This window comes from Fringilla coelebs (genome assembly GCF_963513975.1).
Source record: "Fringilla coelebs genome assembly, chromosome: 22".
Taxonomy (NCBI): domain Eukaryota; kingdom Metazoa; phylum Chordata; class Aves; order Passeriformes; family Fringillidae; genus Fringilla; species Fringilla coelebs.
Window position 1 is genome coordinate 4,898,887 of NC_140048.1, and position 15,452 is coordinate 4,914,338.

A 15,452-nucleotide genomic window follows, 5' to 3' on the forward strand; every position below is an offset into this window, starting at 1 on the left:
CCACGTGCAGCCCCGCACGCGCCGCCGCCCCCCGCGCGCCCCCTCCCACGCCCCCCATTCGCGGCCCCTCAGCCCCGCCCCCCGCCCTGGCCCCGCCCCCCGCCTCACGCCGCCCAATGGGCGCCGCTGCCTCGCACCGCCTCCGCTGTGGCCCCGCCCCCTCCCTCACGCCGCCCAATGGGGCGCCGCGGCCTCGCGCCGCCCCCGCCCGCGCTTAAAGCGCCTCCAATGCCCGGGCGGCGGCCGCGCCTCCGCCCCGCTCCTCAGCGCACCGCGCGCCCCGCGCCTCAGCGCCCCGGCCCCGCCAGCCGCCCGCCCGCACGGCCCCGGCCCCGCCATGGACACCAGCAGCAAGGTGAGCCCGCTACCCCGGCCCTGCCTTACGCAACCCCGCGCCGCCCCCGCACGCGCGCGGCCGCCGCGATCGCCGTTTGCTCCGCGCTGTCCCCTCAGCCCCGGCCGGTGCCGCCTCCGCGCCTCGCAGCGCGCCCGGCCGCCGCTCCGGGCTCCGCGCTGCCCCGGAGGGCGGAAACGCGCGGACCGAGCCGATCCTGTCCCTTTTGATCCCGTTTCGCAGGGGAGGGCGGCCCCAGAGCCCAGCGAGGCTCGTGGGGGCTGCGGGGCTGGGGTGACCCCGCCGGGACCCCCCGGATCCCCGCGGGGCCGGGGCTCGGCCGGGCACATCCCGCCCGCAGCGTCTGACCCAGTTCCTGGTAATTTATCCCAGCCTGCGAGTTATTAAATGCTCGGAGCTCTCCCGGCCGCTCGGCAGCCGCCGGGATCCACCGACACCCTCCCCATCCCAAATTAATTAATTTAGATTTAATTTGGAGGGGTAAAAGCACAGAACGATCCCGGTGGTTAATTCTAACAGGTCACTGACATCAGCCCCCGTTTGCTTCATTCCAACCACCAGAGTGCTTCCGTCCTCACCAATGCTCTCGACCGGGAATAGCTGGAATTAATCCAGCTACTTTTGGGGTTTTTTTGGGAAGGGGGGGATGCGTTGGGAAATTGGCTGCGTGGCGGCACGAAGTGTCATTAACCCCAAAATCGCGATTTTATCCTAATTAAAGATGAGACGGGAGCGATCCCTCTTGGTATTTTTCCCCCCTTCAAAACAACTCCCTCTCCCCCCTCCTCCTCCCCCTTTTGACCATGAAATCCCCAATTTTCTTTAATTTAAGGATCTATATCTCTCTCTCTATATATATATCCCAATTTTTGCGGTTCCCGTGCTTGTTTTCAGGCTGGCTGGGGGGATTGGGGGTGGCAGCCGGGAACGTGCCGGCCGGCAGCGCGGTGATGGGGGCTGGAATTAAACGCAAATTTCGTCTCATACCCAAGAAATCCGACGCATTTAACTCCCGGCTTCCCGAATGCAGCCGGAGCCGCGTTCCCGCTGCTTTCCCAGCTCCGCAACCCCCCCGCCTAGGATGGATTTGGGTTAGAAATGATTAATTTTTTGGAAAGGTAATTAATCTCAAGGATGATTTGCCGAGCGCTGATGGGTGACACTTCCATCCAGAGTGTGTTTTGCATGGAAAAAAGAAAAGGTATTTTTCATGGAAACAGCTGGCGGTTAGGAGGTGGGAGACAAACTCCCTTCCAGAACCCCCTTTAAATTTAATAATTAATTTTATTAATATTATTAACCGGGATGTGTGTCTGTGTGGGGGAGGACGTCGCACATTCCGTCTGTTTTTTCCAGCTCATTCCATGCAAAAACGTCTCCCGTGCTGGTCGCGGTTGCAAAACTCGCTGCGATTGTGTCGCCGTCCCTGGATGACCTTTAAGTAGGGAAGCAAAATAAATAAAAAAAAAAACCAAATTGCGCTGCTCCTTCCCATCCCCCCGGTTCTGTCCCCCAGCCCAGATCCCACCGTGACCCCCGAATGTTCTGGGTTTAGATCCTCTCCCGTGGGTTCGGAGTGGATTTTTCCCGGGTTGGGAGGCAGCTGCAGCCGTGCTGTCCGTGTGCAAGTGAGTGTGCAAGGGGCTGCACCTCTGAGTCGTCCCCTCTGCATCCATTTGGAAACAGTGGCTGCTCCTTAAATCCTCCTGGATCATTTTAATGGTGTATTTGTCATGTGGCTTTGCCCAAAATTCCCTCTTGGCACTCCCTTTTTAAGTGTTATTTGGATTTTTAAGGAATTACTAATTTTTCTTGCTCCACAGCATCCCAAAATCCTCCACGCTGGAGTAAAAAAAAAAACCAAAAACCAAGTGGGATGTCCTTCTGGGACCTTTGTTTTTTTCATGTTCTTGCTAATTTGCTTTTAGAGAAATTATTAATTGACTTGATCCACGAAATAATCAGCATCCCAAAATTGCCCAAGTCTTCCTGCACTGGAGTAAAAGAAGTTGAAATTCCCTTCCAGGACATTTTTTTTGGTATTTAGAAGGAATTATGGATTCCTTGTTTTTTATGAGGCAGCAGCATCCCAAAATCCTCCATGCTGGAGTGAAAAAAGTTGGAATTCCCTGCTGGGCCACTCTTTCAATATCTTTATATTAATATTTTGATATTATTATTTTGCTTTTAAAGGGTTTATTCATTCCTTTGATCCGTGAGGTGGGCTGTATCCCAAAGTCCTTCCAGGCTGGAGGATAAAAAAAAAAGGTTAAATATAGAGCTGTAAAGCCAAAGGCAGCAGGTTTGGGGGGGCCCTGTTGGCCCCCCAGATCCTCCTCAGAGTGTCCTGGCTTCCGTGTTGGAGCTGGAGAGGAAGCAGGAAGCAGCTAAAAAGAAAACAAGTACTAGAAATTTATTAAAAACCTGTCTTTCCTTATGACATAGAGGAATTCTTAAGGATAAAACCAGGAGTTTGGGGTCTAGCCAGGCTTAAATAAGTATATTTAATGGAAATAAAAAGGAAATTGTCCCAAAATTCCTGATAAAGATGCTTTTTCCTGCAAGGAGTTAAAAAAAAAAAATCTCCCCACAGCCCCACGTGGGATTTGGCAGGAGCTGCCTGGGCAAAGCTGCCCTTAAAAATCGACTTTTCCCTTTATTTAATTATTTCCCCCCCCTCCCCCCCCGCCCCAAACTTGCCTTTAATGGCGAAGTTCAAGCTGAAAGGCTCCGGGATCGGGGCAGCGTGTTTGGGCTGGGGAGGGAGCAGCGGGAGCTGACTCACCCTGACCCGACTCGGGACTCGGGACGAGCCTCCAAAAAGCAAATCTTTCCTGCCGGCTTTTCCGTTTTCTATCTCCAGACTGCTGGAATTTAATGGAAATACAAGTTGGATTTTTTCTGGAATTTAATCTATTTTTATTTTTTGGTAACCATGAAAAGTTCCTCTTTTCTAAATGTTAAAATTGAAAAATAAATTTAATTTTTAAAATTTAAAATTTTTTTTTTTTTTTTTTGGGTAGTGGCTGGTGTGGGTGCATCAAGCTGTTGTTGCCTCTCACCTTCCTGGAGCAAAGTTCATCTGACTGCTGCATCCCCATCCCTGGAGCCATGACTCACCTGTGCTTGCCCTACCTAGGGGAGCGCCTGCCAGCTCCAGGGTGCCCTTTAGCCAGGAGAAATCAAAATCAGCACCCAAACACACCAGAGTGATCCACCAAAAACAAAAAGAAATCACCCCAAACCTCCCAATCCCCCCCAAACCCACTCAAATCCCCCTTTTTTTAAGGTTTCCCCAAGCAACAGGTGCTTTGAACATTCCCATCCGAGGTTTTCGGGGGATGGATGAGGTCACAGCTGGAATTGTGGCGTTTTTGGGGCTTTTTCTGTGCTTTTTTTTTTGGGGGGGGGACACCACCAACTTCCCAGCCTGGTGGTGCCCTCCCAAACACGGAGGAGGTGTTTGCTCCTCGGGGTGGATTTACTCCGAAGCGCCAACCAAATCCAAGTGCCAAAACCTCCCTGATTAGTTGTGTTGGGGCCAAGCCTAATTAATGAGCTTCATTAACGGGCCTGGCTTCATTCCCTCTGCTTTTCCCCTGGGAACTTTCACGCGGAGGGAGGGAGGGAGGGAGGCGGTGGCCAGAGTGGCAGGGTCAGGGAGCAGCATTAAATCCATTATTTATAAAAAGAAAGAGGTGAATGGTTCTTAAATATAAAAAATATCCTTTTTGGGGAGGGAGTTGGAGTCACCTCCCCTCATTTGGATGGGATCTGAGGCATAGATCCCTTGGGAATATTAATCCAAGATACCCTGGGAGCATCCTTGGGGTGACATGTTGGTACTTAGGGAGAACCCCACCCCCCCACCCCCCTCAAATTAAGGGGTTTATAAATTTCACGTGGCTCGTCCCAAAGCTGATTAAGTGGGAATGTCGGATCCTGGTTCTAGTGCCGGGAAAATCTCCTGCCTGGGATAATTGGGCTGGTAACGAAGGTGGCCCAAGCGCTGGCCTGCCCTGACCCCGCTCCCAAACAAGGCTGTGATTGTTGCTCTGGCTCAGGCGGGAGGAAGAGGAGGCTGGGGAAGGAAGGCCTTGCCAGCTAACCCGGGTTTTGCTCAGTGACTCTTAATTAGACTGCCATGGGAAGCTGTCCTTAGCGCAGCTTCCTGGAGCATCCTGCTGGCCCCATGGGCACCTAGAGCCTCCTTGGAGCCCCCAGAACACCTCCAGGGCTGAAATTCCTGGAATCCCCCAAACCATGGAGTTTTTTAACCCCTCCAAAATGACATTTTTGTAATTATTTTTCCTCCCTTGCACCAAAAACAGTGAGTTTTGTCTTTGATTCTGAATATTTGTACTCACTGCCTTTGCAGCGTCCGGTGCAGTGCCCTGGTATCACTCTGCTGGGGTAAACAGGGCTGCAGGGATCCCGGATTTAACCCTTTTCCCTGTTTTTGTCCTGTGCACTGCCCTGGTATTGCTGTGCTGGGGGAGACAGGGCTGTGAGGACCCCAGATTTAACCTTTTTTCCCTGTTTTTGTCCTGTGCAGTGCCCTGGTATTGCTGTGCTAGGGGAGACAGGGTTGTGGGGATCCCAGATTTAGCCCTTTTCCCTGTTTTTGTCCTGTGCAGTGCTCTGGTATCACTCTGCTGGGGGAAACAGGGCTGCAGGGATCCCATTTTTAACCCTTTTCCCTCTTTTTGTCCTGTGCAGTGCCCTGGTATCGCTCTGCTGGGTGAAACAGGGCTGTGGGGATGCCAGATTTAACCCTTTTCCCTGTTTTTGTCCCGTGCAGTGCCCTGGTATTGCTGTGCTGAGGAGACAGGGCTGTGGGGATCCCAGATTTAACCCTTTTTTCCCTGTTTTCTGGCAGATGACGGCTCGCCTGATGCTGGCTGTGGGAGGAGCAGTGCTGGGCTCCCTCCAGTTCGGATACAACACCGGCGTCATCAACGCCCCGCAGAAGGTGAGTGCTCCCAGAACCCTCCACAGGGAAATTCCAGCCCCCCCAGCCCGTGTCTGAAAACAAACCAGCCTCTGCTGCCAGCCTGGCTAAAATAGTACATCCCACTAGGCAGCTTAGGGCTCTAATGGGATTTGAGAGGGAGTTATTTAGCTCCAGCCTTCCCTGGAGAATTTGTTTCCTCCTCCTTGCTTGGCGTTTTTTGTTGGGAAAAAATCCCAGCAGTGCCTGCAGGATGCTCTCTGGGTGGGGCTGGTGGAACTTTTCACCTCGGCTCTTAGTGAAGGTCTGGGAGGTAATTAAGGTTTGAGTCATCCTGAGTGGCTGCTCTGACCAGAGCTCGGGGTTTTGCATCCCAGCACAAGGTTTTGGGAGGAGAGAGTTGGCTGGGAAGTGCTGTGAGCAGGATGGAGTGCACAAAGTGTTGGTTCCTCTCATGTACAGCCAGGACCTTCCTGCTGCTGGTAGATACTGGTGGTCCATGGAAAACATGACTTCTCCCAGATTTGGTGGCTGTTTGAGGTGTTAAACGCTTGGAAAATAAGCTCAGGATTCCAATGTGGTGCTTGCAACGTTCCCTGGGCACAGCTCTTGTGCTGGGATAAGGTGTGGAGGGGCAGCTTGAGCTCTGGTGGGAGCAAAGCTGCCCCTGACTTTCATCACCCCAAGAATGCAACCCACTGGGGCAGGATCCAGCTGCCAGAGTTTAATCTCATCCCAGTGAGTGCTTCTGGAACGTCACCACAAGCATTGGGAAAACTCCTTGTGGGATAGAAGACCCTGTGGGAAAACTCCCCAGGCCCCATCAGTGTGGGAAGAGGAAAAAAGCCAGGCATTTGTTCAAGGTGTTGCCTTACACAGAACTGAATCCCAGGTTCAATTCCTGGGGCTGAAGGCTGCAGCTCCCCCCCAGAAGCTGCAGGGTGCTGCTGAAGGCCTCCTGAATTATCCCAAAGCCTCCTTGCTTCACGTGCACTGCTGTGAGGCTGGGGATGGCCCTGAGCACACAGTGCCTGGGAGATGGGCCATGGAGCAGCCTTGGAGCTGGGAAATGCCTGGGATGGCACTGAGGAGCTGCTGCCCAGCATCTGCCCTCACTTTCCCCAGCTCTGGCACCGTGGGAGGAGGGGATGCTGTGCTCACCACGCTGGTCAGAGCCACGTCCCAGGAGGAGCTGTGTTCCCTGGCCTGGAGGGGCTCTCCATGCTCTCCCAGCTGCTCTGGCTGCCATGGGTGCTCAGGGATCAGCTCTGAGCTTCCCGAGGGTCTCAGCCCCTCTGCCTGCAGCCCCCAGCAAATCCAGACACTCATGACTGGTGTTGCCACAGTTTTCCTCATGATTTTGGGGATGAATTGTAGGAATGTGCCTTCTGAGTGACAAAACTATCCTTTGTCTCCTTAAAAAGGAAAGAAGCCCAGAAGCTTCTCTCCTTGATTAGGTGAAAAAGGCATCTCATAGGCTTGAGGGACTTCACCTCAAACTTAAGGATGGCCAGTTGGACAGGAGCCAAAAAGTCCCACCTGGGCAATTTACTAGAAAAAGAAGAGAAGAGAGAAACTAATTGTTTTTGTGAGGTGTTTTACCAGGAGCAAGAACTTCTTGCACCTGGATTGGTTTTTCTCAGCAAAGAGTTTGCTATTTTGCCTTTTATAAAACCTTTTTGTTTCCAACACTGCAACAGAAGGCATCCTGCTGATTTTATGTCTCCAAAGGTAGCTGAGCTATCTTGGGTGTGTTATAGATGTCCAAGAGCTTATGAGATCTGCCTCCAAGAGGCAACTGTTACTATGAATCCCTTGGGCTGAGGCCAGGAGGAGCCACATGGCACAGGACAAGCCACCAGTGTTGAGGGGATGGATTTGGGATGCTCCCTGTGGGAGCACCAGGGGAGGTGGGATGGGGGTTTTCCTGGGCAGCAGGATGTGCTGGACACAGGGGGTCATCCCAGCCTTAAGGATGGGGACAAAAAGTGTGGAACTGGGCTAGGGACACGTTACTGTGCAGGACTTAGAATGGGGGTGCACTGGGATAAACTGGGGCATAGTTGGGATGCAGGATGGGGATACAGGGAGGGCAGGATTGGGACAGGAATGCCTCGGGATGCACTGAGGCACAGGATGGGGATGCAGTGGGATAAACTGGAGTGAAGGCTTGGGATGAGGATGCACTGAGATGCATCAGGGCACAGGTTTGGGATGCTCTGGTGTTGGGATTCATGGAGCTGCAGGGTGGGGATGCATCACAACACTCAGCTGAAAAGGGGGGGAAAGCCCCAGTTTTGGGGAAAACAAATTTATTTTCCTTCACCCTTTTTTCGCCTCTTCCTCTCCTAAAAAACCATTGGGTTCTTCAAAGCATCTTCCCTTTTTTCCAGGAGGAAGGGGCAGGACGGGCTGTTATTTTCAGATACCCCCTGGGCCTACTGAGAGCCTGAGCCAGCCCAATTACTCTCCAATAACCCAATCAATTATTTTGGGAATTCTGTTAAAAAGGGGATAAGTATCCAAACCCCGGGGTGAAACAGGAGGGAACAAAATCACTTAAATGGAAATTCTGACAATTTCTCTGCTTTGGAAGAGGAACAACTTGGCAAAGAAATGATATAATTGGGACTTGTACCTAGCCCAGTGTATATTTCTTGTGCTGTCTCTACCAGGGCTCCTGTTTGGGCTTGGATTGATGGGAAAAGTGGAAGGTGGAGTAATATTTTACACAATAGTGTAAAATATGGTGAATTGGGAGTGAAGCCATTCAGAGAAGCAAAATCTTGGAGCCACCTGAAGCCCAGCAAAGCAGGGAATCTCTGGAATTTCTGCTCCTTTCACCTGGGCTTGGTGGGGTGTTATGGAGCCCTTTGCTGTGGTGGTTTGGGGATGGGTGACCCTTAAATCATGGCATTATGAAGGATTTGGATGGGGAGGAACCTTTAGAGGGTCATTTAGGCCATTTTCCCAGCCATAGGCAGGGACAGGAGCTTGCTGAAGCTACCAGTGATGGGCTAGCTTTAAAAATACATCAGAAGTATACAAAATGTATATATTTTGTATATAAGTGTACATGCTTTGTTCATAAAAAGATGCAAAATTTATATAAAGCCACTTAAATTCACAAACCAGGCTGTTCTTGGTGTTTCAAACCAAGGCCTGTGTCGGGTGTTGGCATCACGGTCCTGCAGAACCACGGCAGAGATCGTGTGTTATGGAATTCTTGGGGGGGAAAACCTGGAAATCCAACTCCAGGAGCATCCAAGGGGATGGGAGCTGCCCTGTGCTCCTGCCCTCGCTCCGCAGGGCCGGCGCATCTCCGGCTCTGCCCTGCCCTGGGGAGCAGCGTGACCTCCCCGTGCCTGCCCGGCGAGTTTGGCGTCCCTCCCGCCATGGCTCTCCGGGCAGGGCGAGCCCAGAACCCGTTGGGCTGCATTTCCCCCACGGATCCCAGCAGTTCCCTCCCTTGGCCAGCGGCTCTGGTGACGCACTGTCTTGTGAGAGACTCGTCCCTCCGGTGGCGCGGCTGAGGCGGGGGCGGCCTTGACGCGTGGTTTGGTTTCCCTCCTTGTTTTCCAGGTGATTGAGGATTTCTACAACCTCACGTGGCTGTACCGATACAAGGAGCCCATCAGCCCCGCCACCCTCACCACGCTCTGGTCCCTCTCCGTTGCCATCTTCTCTGTCGGGGGCATGATCGGCTCCTTCTCCGTGGGGCTCTTTGTCAATCGCTTCGGAAGGTGAGCTCTGAGCCTGGTGGATCCTGCAGGGGGGAGGCTCTGCTGCCTCACCCTGGCCTTCCAAGGGCTGACCTTGGGGTTCTCCTGGTGTTCCTCACCTCTCTCCTCCATCCCTCTCCAGACGCAATTCCATGCTGATGTCCAACATCCTTGCCTTCGTGTCAGCTGTCCTCATGGGCTTCTCCAAGATGGCTTTCTCCTTTGAGATGCTCATCCTCGGCCGCTTCATCATTGGCCTCTACTCTGGCCTCACCACGGGTTTCGTGCCCATGTACGTGGGCGAGGTGTCCCCTACTGCCCTGCGGGGGGCCCTGGGCACCTTCCACCAGCTTGGCATCGTCCTGGGCATCCTCATTGCACAGGTGAGCACTGCAGAATGTTTTGGGGGGGTTCTCCCTCTTTTTGATCCTGACACTCCTCAGGGACTGCGAGGATGGGGTGCTGTGGATCTGAAAACCTTTCAGGTGGAGCTGGGGTGGGAGGGGTGAAGCTGGAGCTCAGCAGGAGCAGGGATGCTGTGGAATCTGAAGGTTTGGGATGGGTAGCATCAGGATATTAACATCTCTTGGCCACCTGGAAGCAGCACAGCAGTCCCTCCAATGGCTGCTCCAGCTTGGAGCCCACCATGAGTTGCAGAGTTGTGTCCAACCAGGACTTTTCCAGCTGGGATGGGTGACTCAATCCTTCTACTCCTCCTCAGGTGTTTGGTTTGGACTTGATCATGGGAAACGACTCTCTCTGGCCGCTGCTGCTGGGCTTCATCTTCGTTCCTGCCCTGCTGCAGTGCATCATCCTGCCCTTCGCCCCTGAGAGCCCCCGGTTCCTGCTCATCAACCGCAACGAGGAGAACAAAGCCAAGAGTGGTGAGTGACCCCTCTGCAGGGCCCATCCTGGCACTCTGCAGGGTCCTCGACATCTCCTGAGCCCACCTCTCCCTCTCAGTGCTCAAGAAGCTGCGAGGCACGACAGACGTGAGCAGTGACCTGCAGGAGATGAAGGAGGAGAGCCGGCAGATGATGAGGGAGAAGAAGGTGACCATCATGGAGCTGTTCCGCTCGCCCATGTACCGCCAGCCCATCCTCATCGCCATCGTCCTGCAGCTCTCCCAGCAGCTCTCAGGGATCAACGCGGTGAGGCTGGGTGGGGTCTGAATGCCAGGGGTCAGCTTGCTTCACCAGAGCTCCAGGATCTGACTTGTGGCACCTCCCTGCCCTCTGTAGGTCTTCTACTACTCCACCAGCATCTTTGAGAAGTCAGGGGTGGAGCAGCCTGTCTATGCCACCATTGGCTCTGGCGTGGTGAACACAGCCTTCACAGTGGTCTCGGTGAGTTTTGTCCCCCCCAGGGTCCAGGGAAGGTGGGAGGAGGGGCCTTTCCTGCAGGCTGGGGAGGTGCTGATGGATCTTGTCCATCCCACAGCTCTTTGTGGTGGAGCGAGCCGGCCGCAGGACCCTGCACCTCATTGGGCTGGCAGGGATGGCTGGATGTGCCATTCTCATGACCATCGCCCTCACGCTGCTGGTGAGTGCTGGGGAGGCCGGGAGGAGGAGGAGGGGGGACTGGGGAGGAGGGACTTATTCCTCCTGGAAGTGATGGCTGAGCCTTCAGTCCCCATTGTCACATCTCTCCTGAGCTCCTAGAATTCTGCTTCAGCTTCATGGCTCCTGTGCCAGCACCAGCTGAGGTGTCCAGGTGCCATGTCCCCTTCATGGCACCAACCTTCTCCCTCTCCCTTGGCCTAGGACCAAATGCCCTGGATGTCCTACCTCAGCATTGTGGCCATCTTTGGGTTTGTGGCCTTCTTTGAGATTGGCCCAGGCCCCATCCCATGGTTCATCGTGGCGGAGCTGTTCAGCCAAGGCCCCCGTCCTGCTGCTTTCGCCGTGGCCGGGCTCTCCAACTGGACCTCCAACTTCATCGTGGGAATGGGCTTCCAGTACATTGCGGTAATGAGGGCTGCAGGGCAGGGGAATGATCCTGGAGCACTGGGGAATGAGGGCTGGAGGATGATCCTGGGCACTGGGGAATGAGGGCTGGAGGGCAGGGGAATGATCCTGGGCACTGGGGAATGATGGCTGGAGTGCAGGGGGAGTGGGGCATGGGACTGGGGACAGGGAGCTGGGGGTCCCAGAGGATCCCAGCAGTCCTGGGGAGTCTCAGTCCCAGCCTGTCAGACTGTGTTGGTTCAGGGTGGATCCAGATGCCAGTTCTGGATCAGGGATGGAAAGAGTGTCCAGCTGGATCCTGATGCTGGATCCCTGTGCCAGACTCCAGTGCAGGATCCCCCTGCCAAATCCAAATCCCAGGTCTGGCTGCTGGTTCCTGGTGCTGGATTTTGGTGTGGTGTCCTGATATCAAATCTTGGTGCCAAATCCTGCTTCTGGATCCAGTGGTGAATTTCAGGGCCACAATCTTCAGCCCTAAAACCTAGGCTGGGTTAAGATCCCTTGGGAAGAAGGACTTGGGGCTGGAGCAGGAGCTTGACTTGGTGTTTCTTATGGAACTCTAGATCCTCCTTGAAAGGAGGACCTGGGTTTTGGATGGCCATGGCAAGGTGTGGGCAGGGTGGTACCAGCTGGTCCTTCAACCATGGCCCATCACTCTGTGTCCAGAGATAGGAATGGAGCTGGGGAAGGTCTGGAGCCACCAGGAGCTGCTGGGGTGGCTCAGCCTGGAGAAGAGGAGGCTCAGGGGGGACCTTCTGGCTCTGCACAACTCTGACAGGAGGAGGCTGCTGGGGCAGGGGGGTCAGGCTTTGCTCCCAGGGAACAGGGACAGGATGAGAGGACCTAGCCCCAAGCTGTGCCAGGGGAGGTTTAGATTGGATATTGAGAAAATTTCTTCATGGAAAGGGCAGTCAGGGAGGTGGTGAAATCACCATCCCTGGAAGTGCTCAAAAACACCTGGATGTGGCACTTGGGGACATGGGTTAGGGGTGGACCTGGCAGTGCTGGGTTGGTGGTTGGACTCAATCTTGGTGGGCTTTTCCAACCTCAACAACTCCATGATTCTATGACCTCCATCCATGCGCTCACTTCCCCCTTTCCCTTCAATCCCAGCAACTCTGTGGCTCCTACGTCTTCATCATCTTCACGGTGCTGCTCGTGCTCTTCTTCATCTTCACCTACTTCAAGGTGCCGGAGACCAAAGGCCGGACCTTTGACGAGATTGCCTCGGGCTTCCGGCAGAGCGGGGGCGGCCAGAGCGACAAGACCCCGGACGAGTTCCACAGCCTGGGCGCTGACTCGCAGGTGTAACCTGGACCCCCGGCGCCACCGCCCCCCCAACCCGGGGGGACTTTTTAAAACACTTTGTACAGACCCCAGACAGGAGGGAGTGGAGTAGGGGGGTGGATCTGGCTCTGATGCCCCCTCTCCAGCCTCCCTCGGTGGTTTACTGGGGACAGACTGAGCTATTTTATTTTATTTTATTATTTTATTTTATTTTTTCTGCTAGGAACGAATTTTATTTAATATTTTTAGTTGGTTTCGCGTCCAAGATTTCAAAGCCAATAGGTGTTTTAAAACCCAGCCACGCAGCCCCCACCACAGGAGGGCCATTCCCTGTTTTTTATTGACGACGCGATAGTTATTTAACGGAAAATCACGTAGAGGAAGTTTTTAAAAAGCTGGAAACTTATTTTTTAACATTCTAATCATAGAGGAAAAAAAAAAAATCACATAAATTGATTAAATCTAATATTTTTTTAAAAAAAAACCTACCAAGGAAATGAGTAATTTTTTTAAAGTCTCCTTGATTTCAAGCCCTGCGGTGGGTTCGTGGACGGGGACCTCCCGCCCGGGGCAGCGCGGAGGACGGAGCCGTCCGGATGGATCGGTTGGAAAGGTCAATCCATTGTCACAGGCTCCTCTCCTTTCGCCTGAATTCCAGCTGGGAGGGGAAAATGGGAGAGGGGGGATGTGTTCTTGTTGAATTTTGGGATTAATCTTGGCAATATTTGCCCGACAGTGAAGCGCCAGCGGCAGCCGCACACGACAACATCCCCCTCCATCACCACCCCCATCCCAGGACTCACCAAAATCCAGCAACGCATGGATACAGCTGTTTCCTGCTCTGTGTATAGACTGGAAGATATTTATATTATATATATTTTTGTTCAATGGTTGTTAATAGTAGACATTAAGTTATAGCGTTTCTGATTTGACAAGCCAAGTACTGTAAATATTCTTGGAGTATATTCACACTGTATAATGCATACAAAAGGTACAGAAAAAGGTTATAGTTTCTATAGCAACTAAGGAAAAAAAAAAAGCTTGTACATGGTTAGGATGACTTTTGTATAGTTCTGCACTGTAGTTGTATCTATTGCACTGAATTTCAGGCTGTAGTATATTAAAAAAAATACACATGACAAATACTGTCCTTTTTCAAACAAAACTGAAAACACACAAAAAGAAAACATTTCCCTGAGTGCAGCTGGTGTGGGAGCTCCTGGCACATTCCCAAAGCCCCAGGGAGGGTTGTTTGTTTTTGTTTGTGTTGTTTTTCAGGTTTTTTTTTTTTGTTTTTTTGTTTTGTTTTTTTTTTTTAATAGTATCTTTTTTAAAATGTATTTGTTTGGTTTGGAAGTGATGACACTTGACCACACGTGAAAGAAAATAAGGGGGGGGGGAATAAAATAAATCTCTTTAAAATGCCTGTTCTCAGCTGGTCGTGGCACAGCCTCACCAAGCTGTGGGGGTGTGTGTGTGGTTTTTTAAGCAAATCCTTGCAGTGAAGTGCCAAGGGGAAGGTGTGTGGTGTGAACAATAAAGGAGAATGTGAGCAGCCACCCAGCCCTGGTGTCCTGTGCCTTTATTTCTCGGAGCCAAACTTTCCCTGCCCTGGCAGGGCTGGGGGGGGTGTCTGGGAGTGCGTGTCCCTGCAAAGCTTTTCCACCACGGGAACGACTCACCTGGTTGCAAAATACCTGCTCTGGGTGCACAACCAGATTTTAATTGCCTGGAGCAGCCTGGGCTGGGATCACGGGGTGGGGGGACCTGGCTGGAGCTGTCCTGCCCCATGGATCCCAAACCTGCTCCCCTTGCCCAGAACAGAGCCTTGGTCATGCCATGAGCACCTGAGCAAGGGAAGGGAGGGAGGAGGTTGCTGCTGCTCTGTGGATTTGGTTTTTTCCTCTCCAGCTGAGAAGGTGCCAAGAACTGCAAGCCTGAACACTTTCAGGCAAAGAAATGCTGATCTTGGTCACTTCAGGCTTTTTTTCTATTTATTGAAGCAGCTTTTTGCCCTGCAGGGCACGGCTGTTGCAGGAATTGCTCTTGTAGTGTCTTTAAGAGCTCCCCAGAATGTTCTTTCTGTGCCCAGGGCTCCTCTCCTCACTCTGCTGTTTCCTTCCCAGCTCCAGGAGATGCTCGGCCCTGCACAACCTTCATTTCCAGGCTGGGTTTGTTTTGTTGAACATTCAGAGGAGCCACACGGCCCTGCAGGCTCAGCCTGGGAGCACTGGAAGGATTACAGCCATGACCAAGCTCCAAATCCCTGGTGACCCAAATCCTTGTGCCCTGGGGCACTGTGCCAGCAGGCGCAGCTCCCCAGCATCCCCCACCCCATGGCAGTGATCATTCCAGGCCCTTCCAGCACCTCCCACCCCATGGAGGTGCTTGTTCCCCACCTGATGGGGTGGAGACACCACCAGCATCTCCCACAGGAGTGTTGGGAGGTCTCCTGGCCCTTCCCCAGGCCTGTGCTGTGCACCCTGAGCAGCCTTATCCCACCCCCTGGAATGGAACGTGGCTGAACCTGCGGTTTTCCCTTCCCCAGCAGCAGCAATCCCTGCTAATTGCTCAGGCCCCAGCTTGATGAAGCGTTTACAAAGCTCACTTGACTCCAGCCCAACTCGGCAAGGCAATTAAACACCCTCATAAATCCTCCTGCAGTAAATGAGCCTTAATGGGAGCTCAGGGCTCAGCCCGAGATTCCCTTCTCCCCTTTCCCAGCCGTGAGGGATCACGACCACTGTGGCTGCCCCGTGCTTCCCACACTCCCCACGGCCTCTGGAGCCTTCTGGCCCTGCCCTGGTGTCCCTGGGTCACTCTGTCCCCTGGGGCAGGAGTCAGCTGGGAATGGGCCTCGGGGTGGCAGCTCCTCCCGAGGCTGGTGGCAGATCCAAGGGGATGCCAGCTCTCTGCCAGGAGGGAACTGCATCTCCTTTAGCTTGGAGCCTTTTCATTCCTTCCCTCAAGACTGCTTAGAGTGGTCATGCCTCCCGTGGTCCCTCCTGGATGGAAGCTCTTCCCATGGAACTTCTACCCCTGGAAGTGGAACAAATGAGTCTCTCAGTGCCCAGAGCTATGAGAAGCTCTGCAGAAAGAGAAAATTCTGAGCACTTGCCTTAGTGGAAAGTGTCCCTGCCCATGGAGGGGGTGAAGTGGGATGAGCTCTA

At 53.3% G+C, this 15,452-nt stretch overlaps 1 protein-coding gene across 2 annotated transcripts; it reads left to right on the forward strand.

Annotated features, from left to right (window-relative positions):
- The first annotated feature begins 230 nt into the window (after positions 1-230).
- Positions 231-13,333, forward strand: SLC2A1 (solute carrier family 2 member 1). Of its 2 annotated transcripts, XM_084220301.1 has the most exons (11): positions 231-355; positions 5,235-5,327; positions 8,889-9,049; positions 9,171-9,411; positions 9,750-9,912; positions 9,992-10,179; positions 10,270-10,374; positions 10,469-10,570; positions 10,792-10,995; positions 12,109-12,300; positions 13,019-13,333. In XM_084220301.1, exons 1-11 carry the CDS (start codon positions 338-340, stop codon positions 13,019-13,021), a joined length of 1,470 nt encoding a protein of 489 aa, XP_084076427.1. In that variant the 5' UTR covers positions 231-337; the 3' UTR covers positions 13,022-13,333. The 2 variants fall into 2 exon arrangements, with proteins under 2 accessions (XP_084076427.1, XP_084076426.1); XM_084220300.1 differs by having other exon boundaries at positions 12,109-13,333.
- Positions 13,334-15,452: the final 2,119 nt, after the last annotated feature.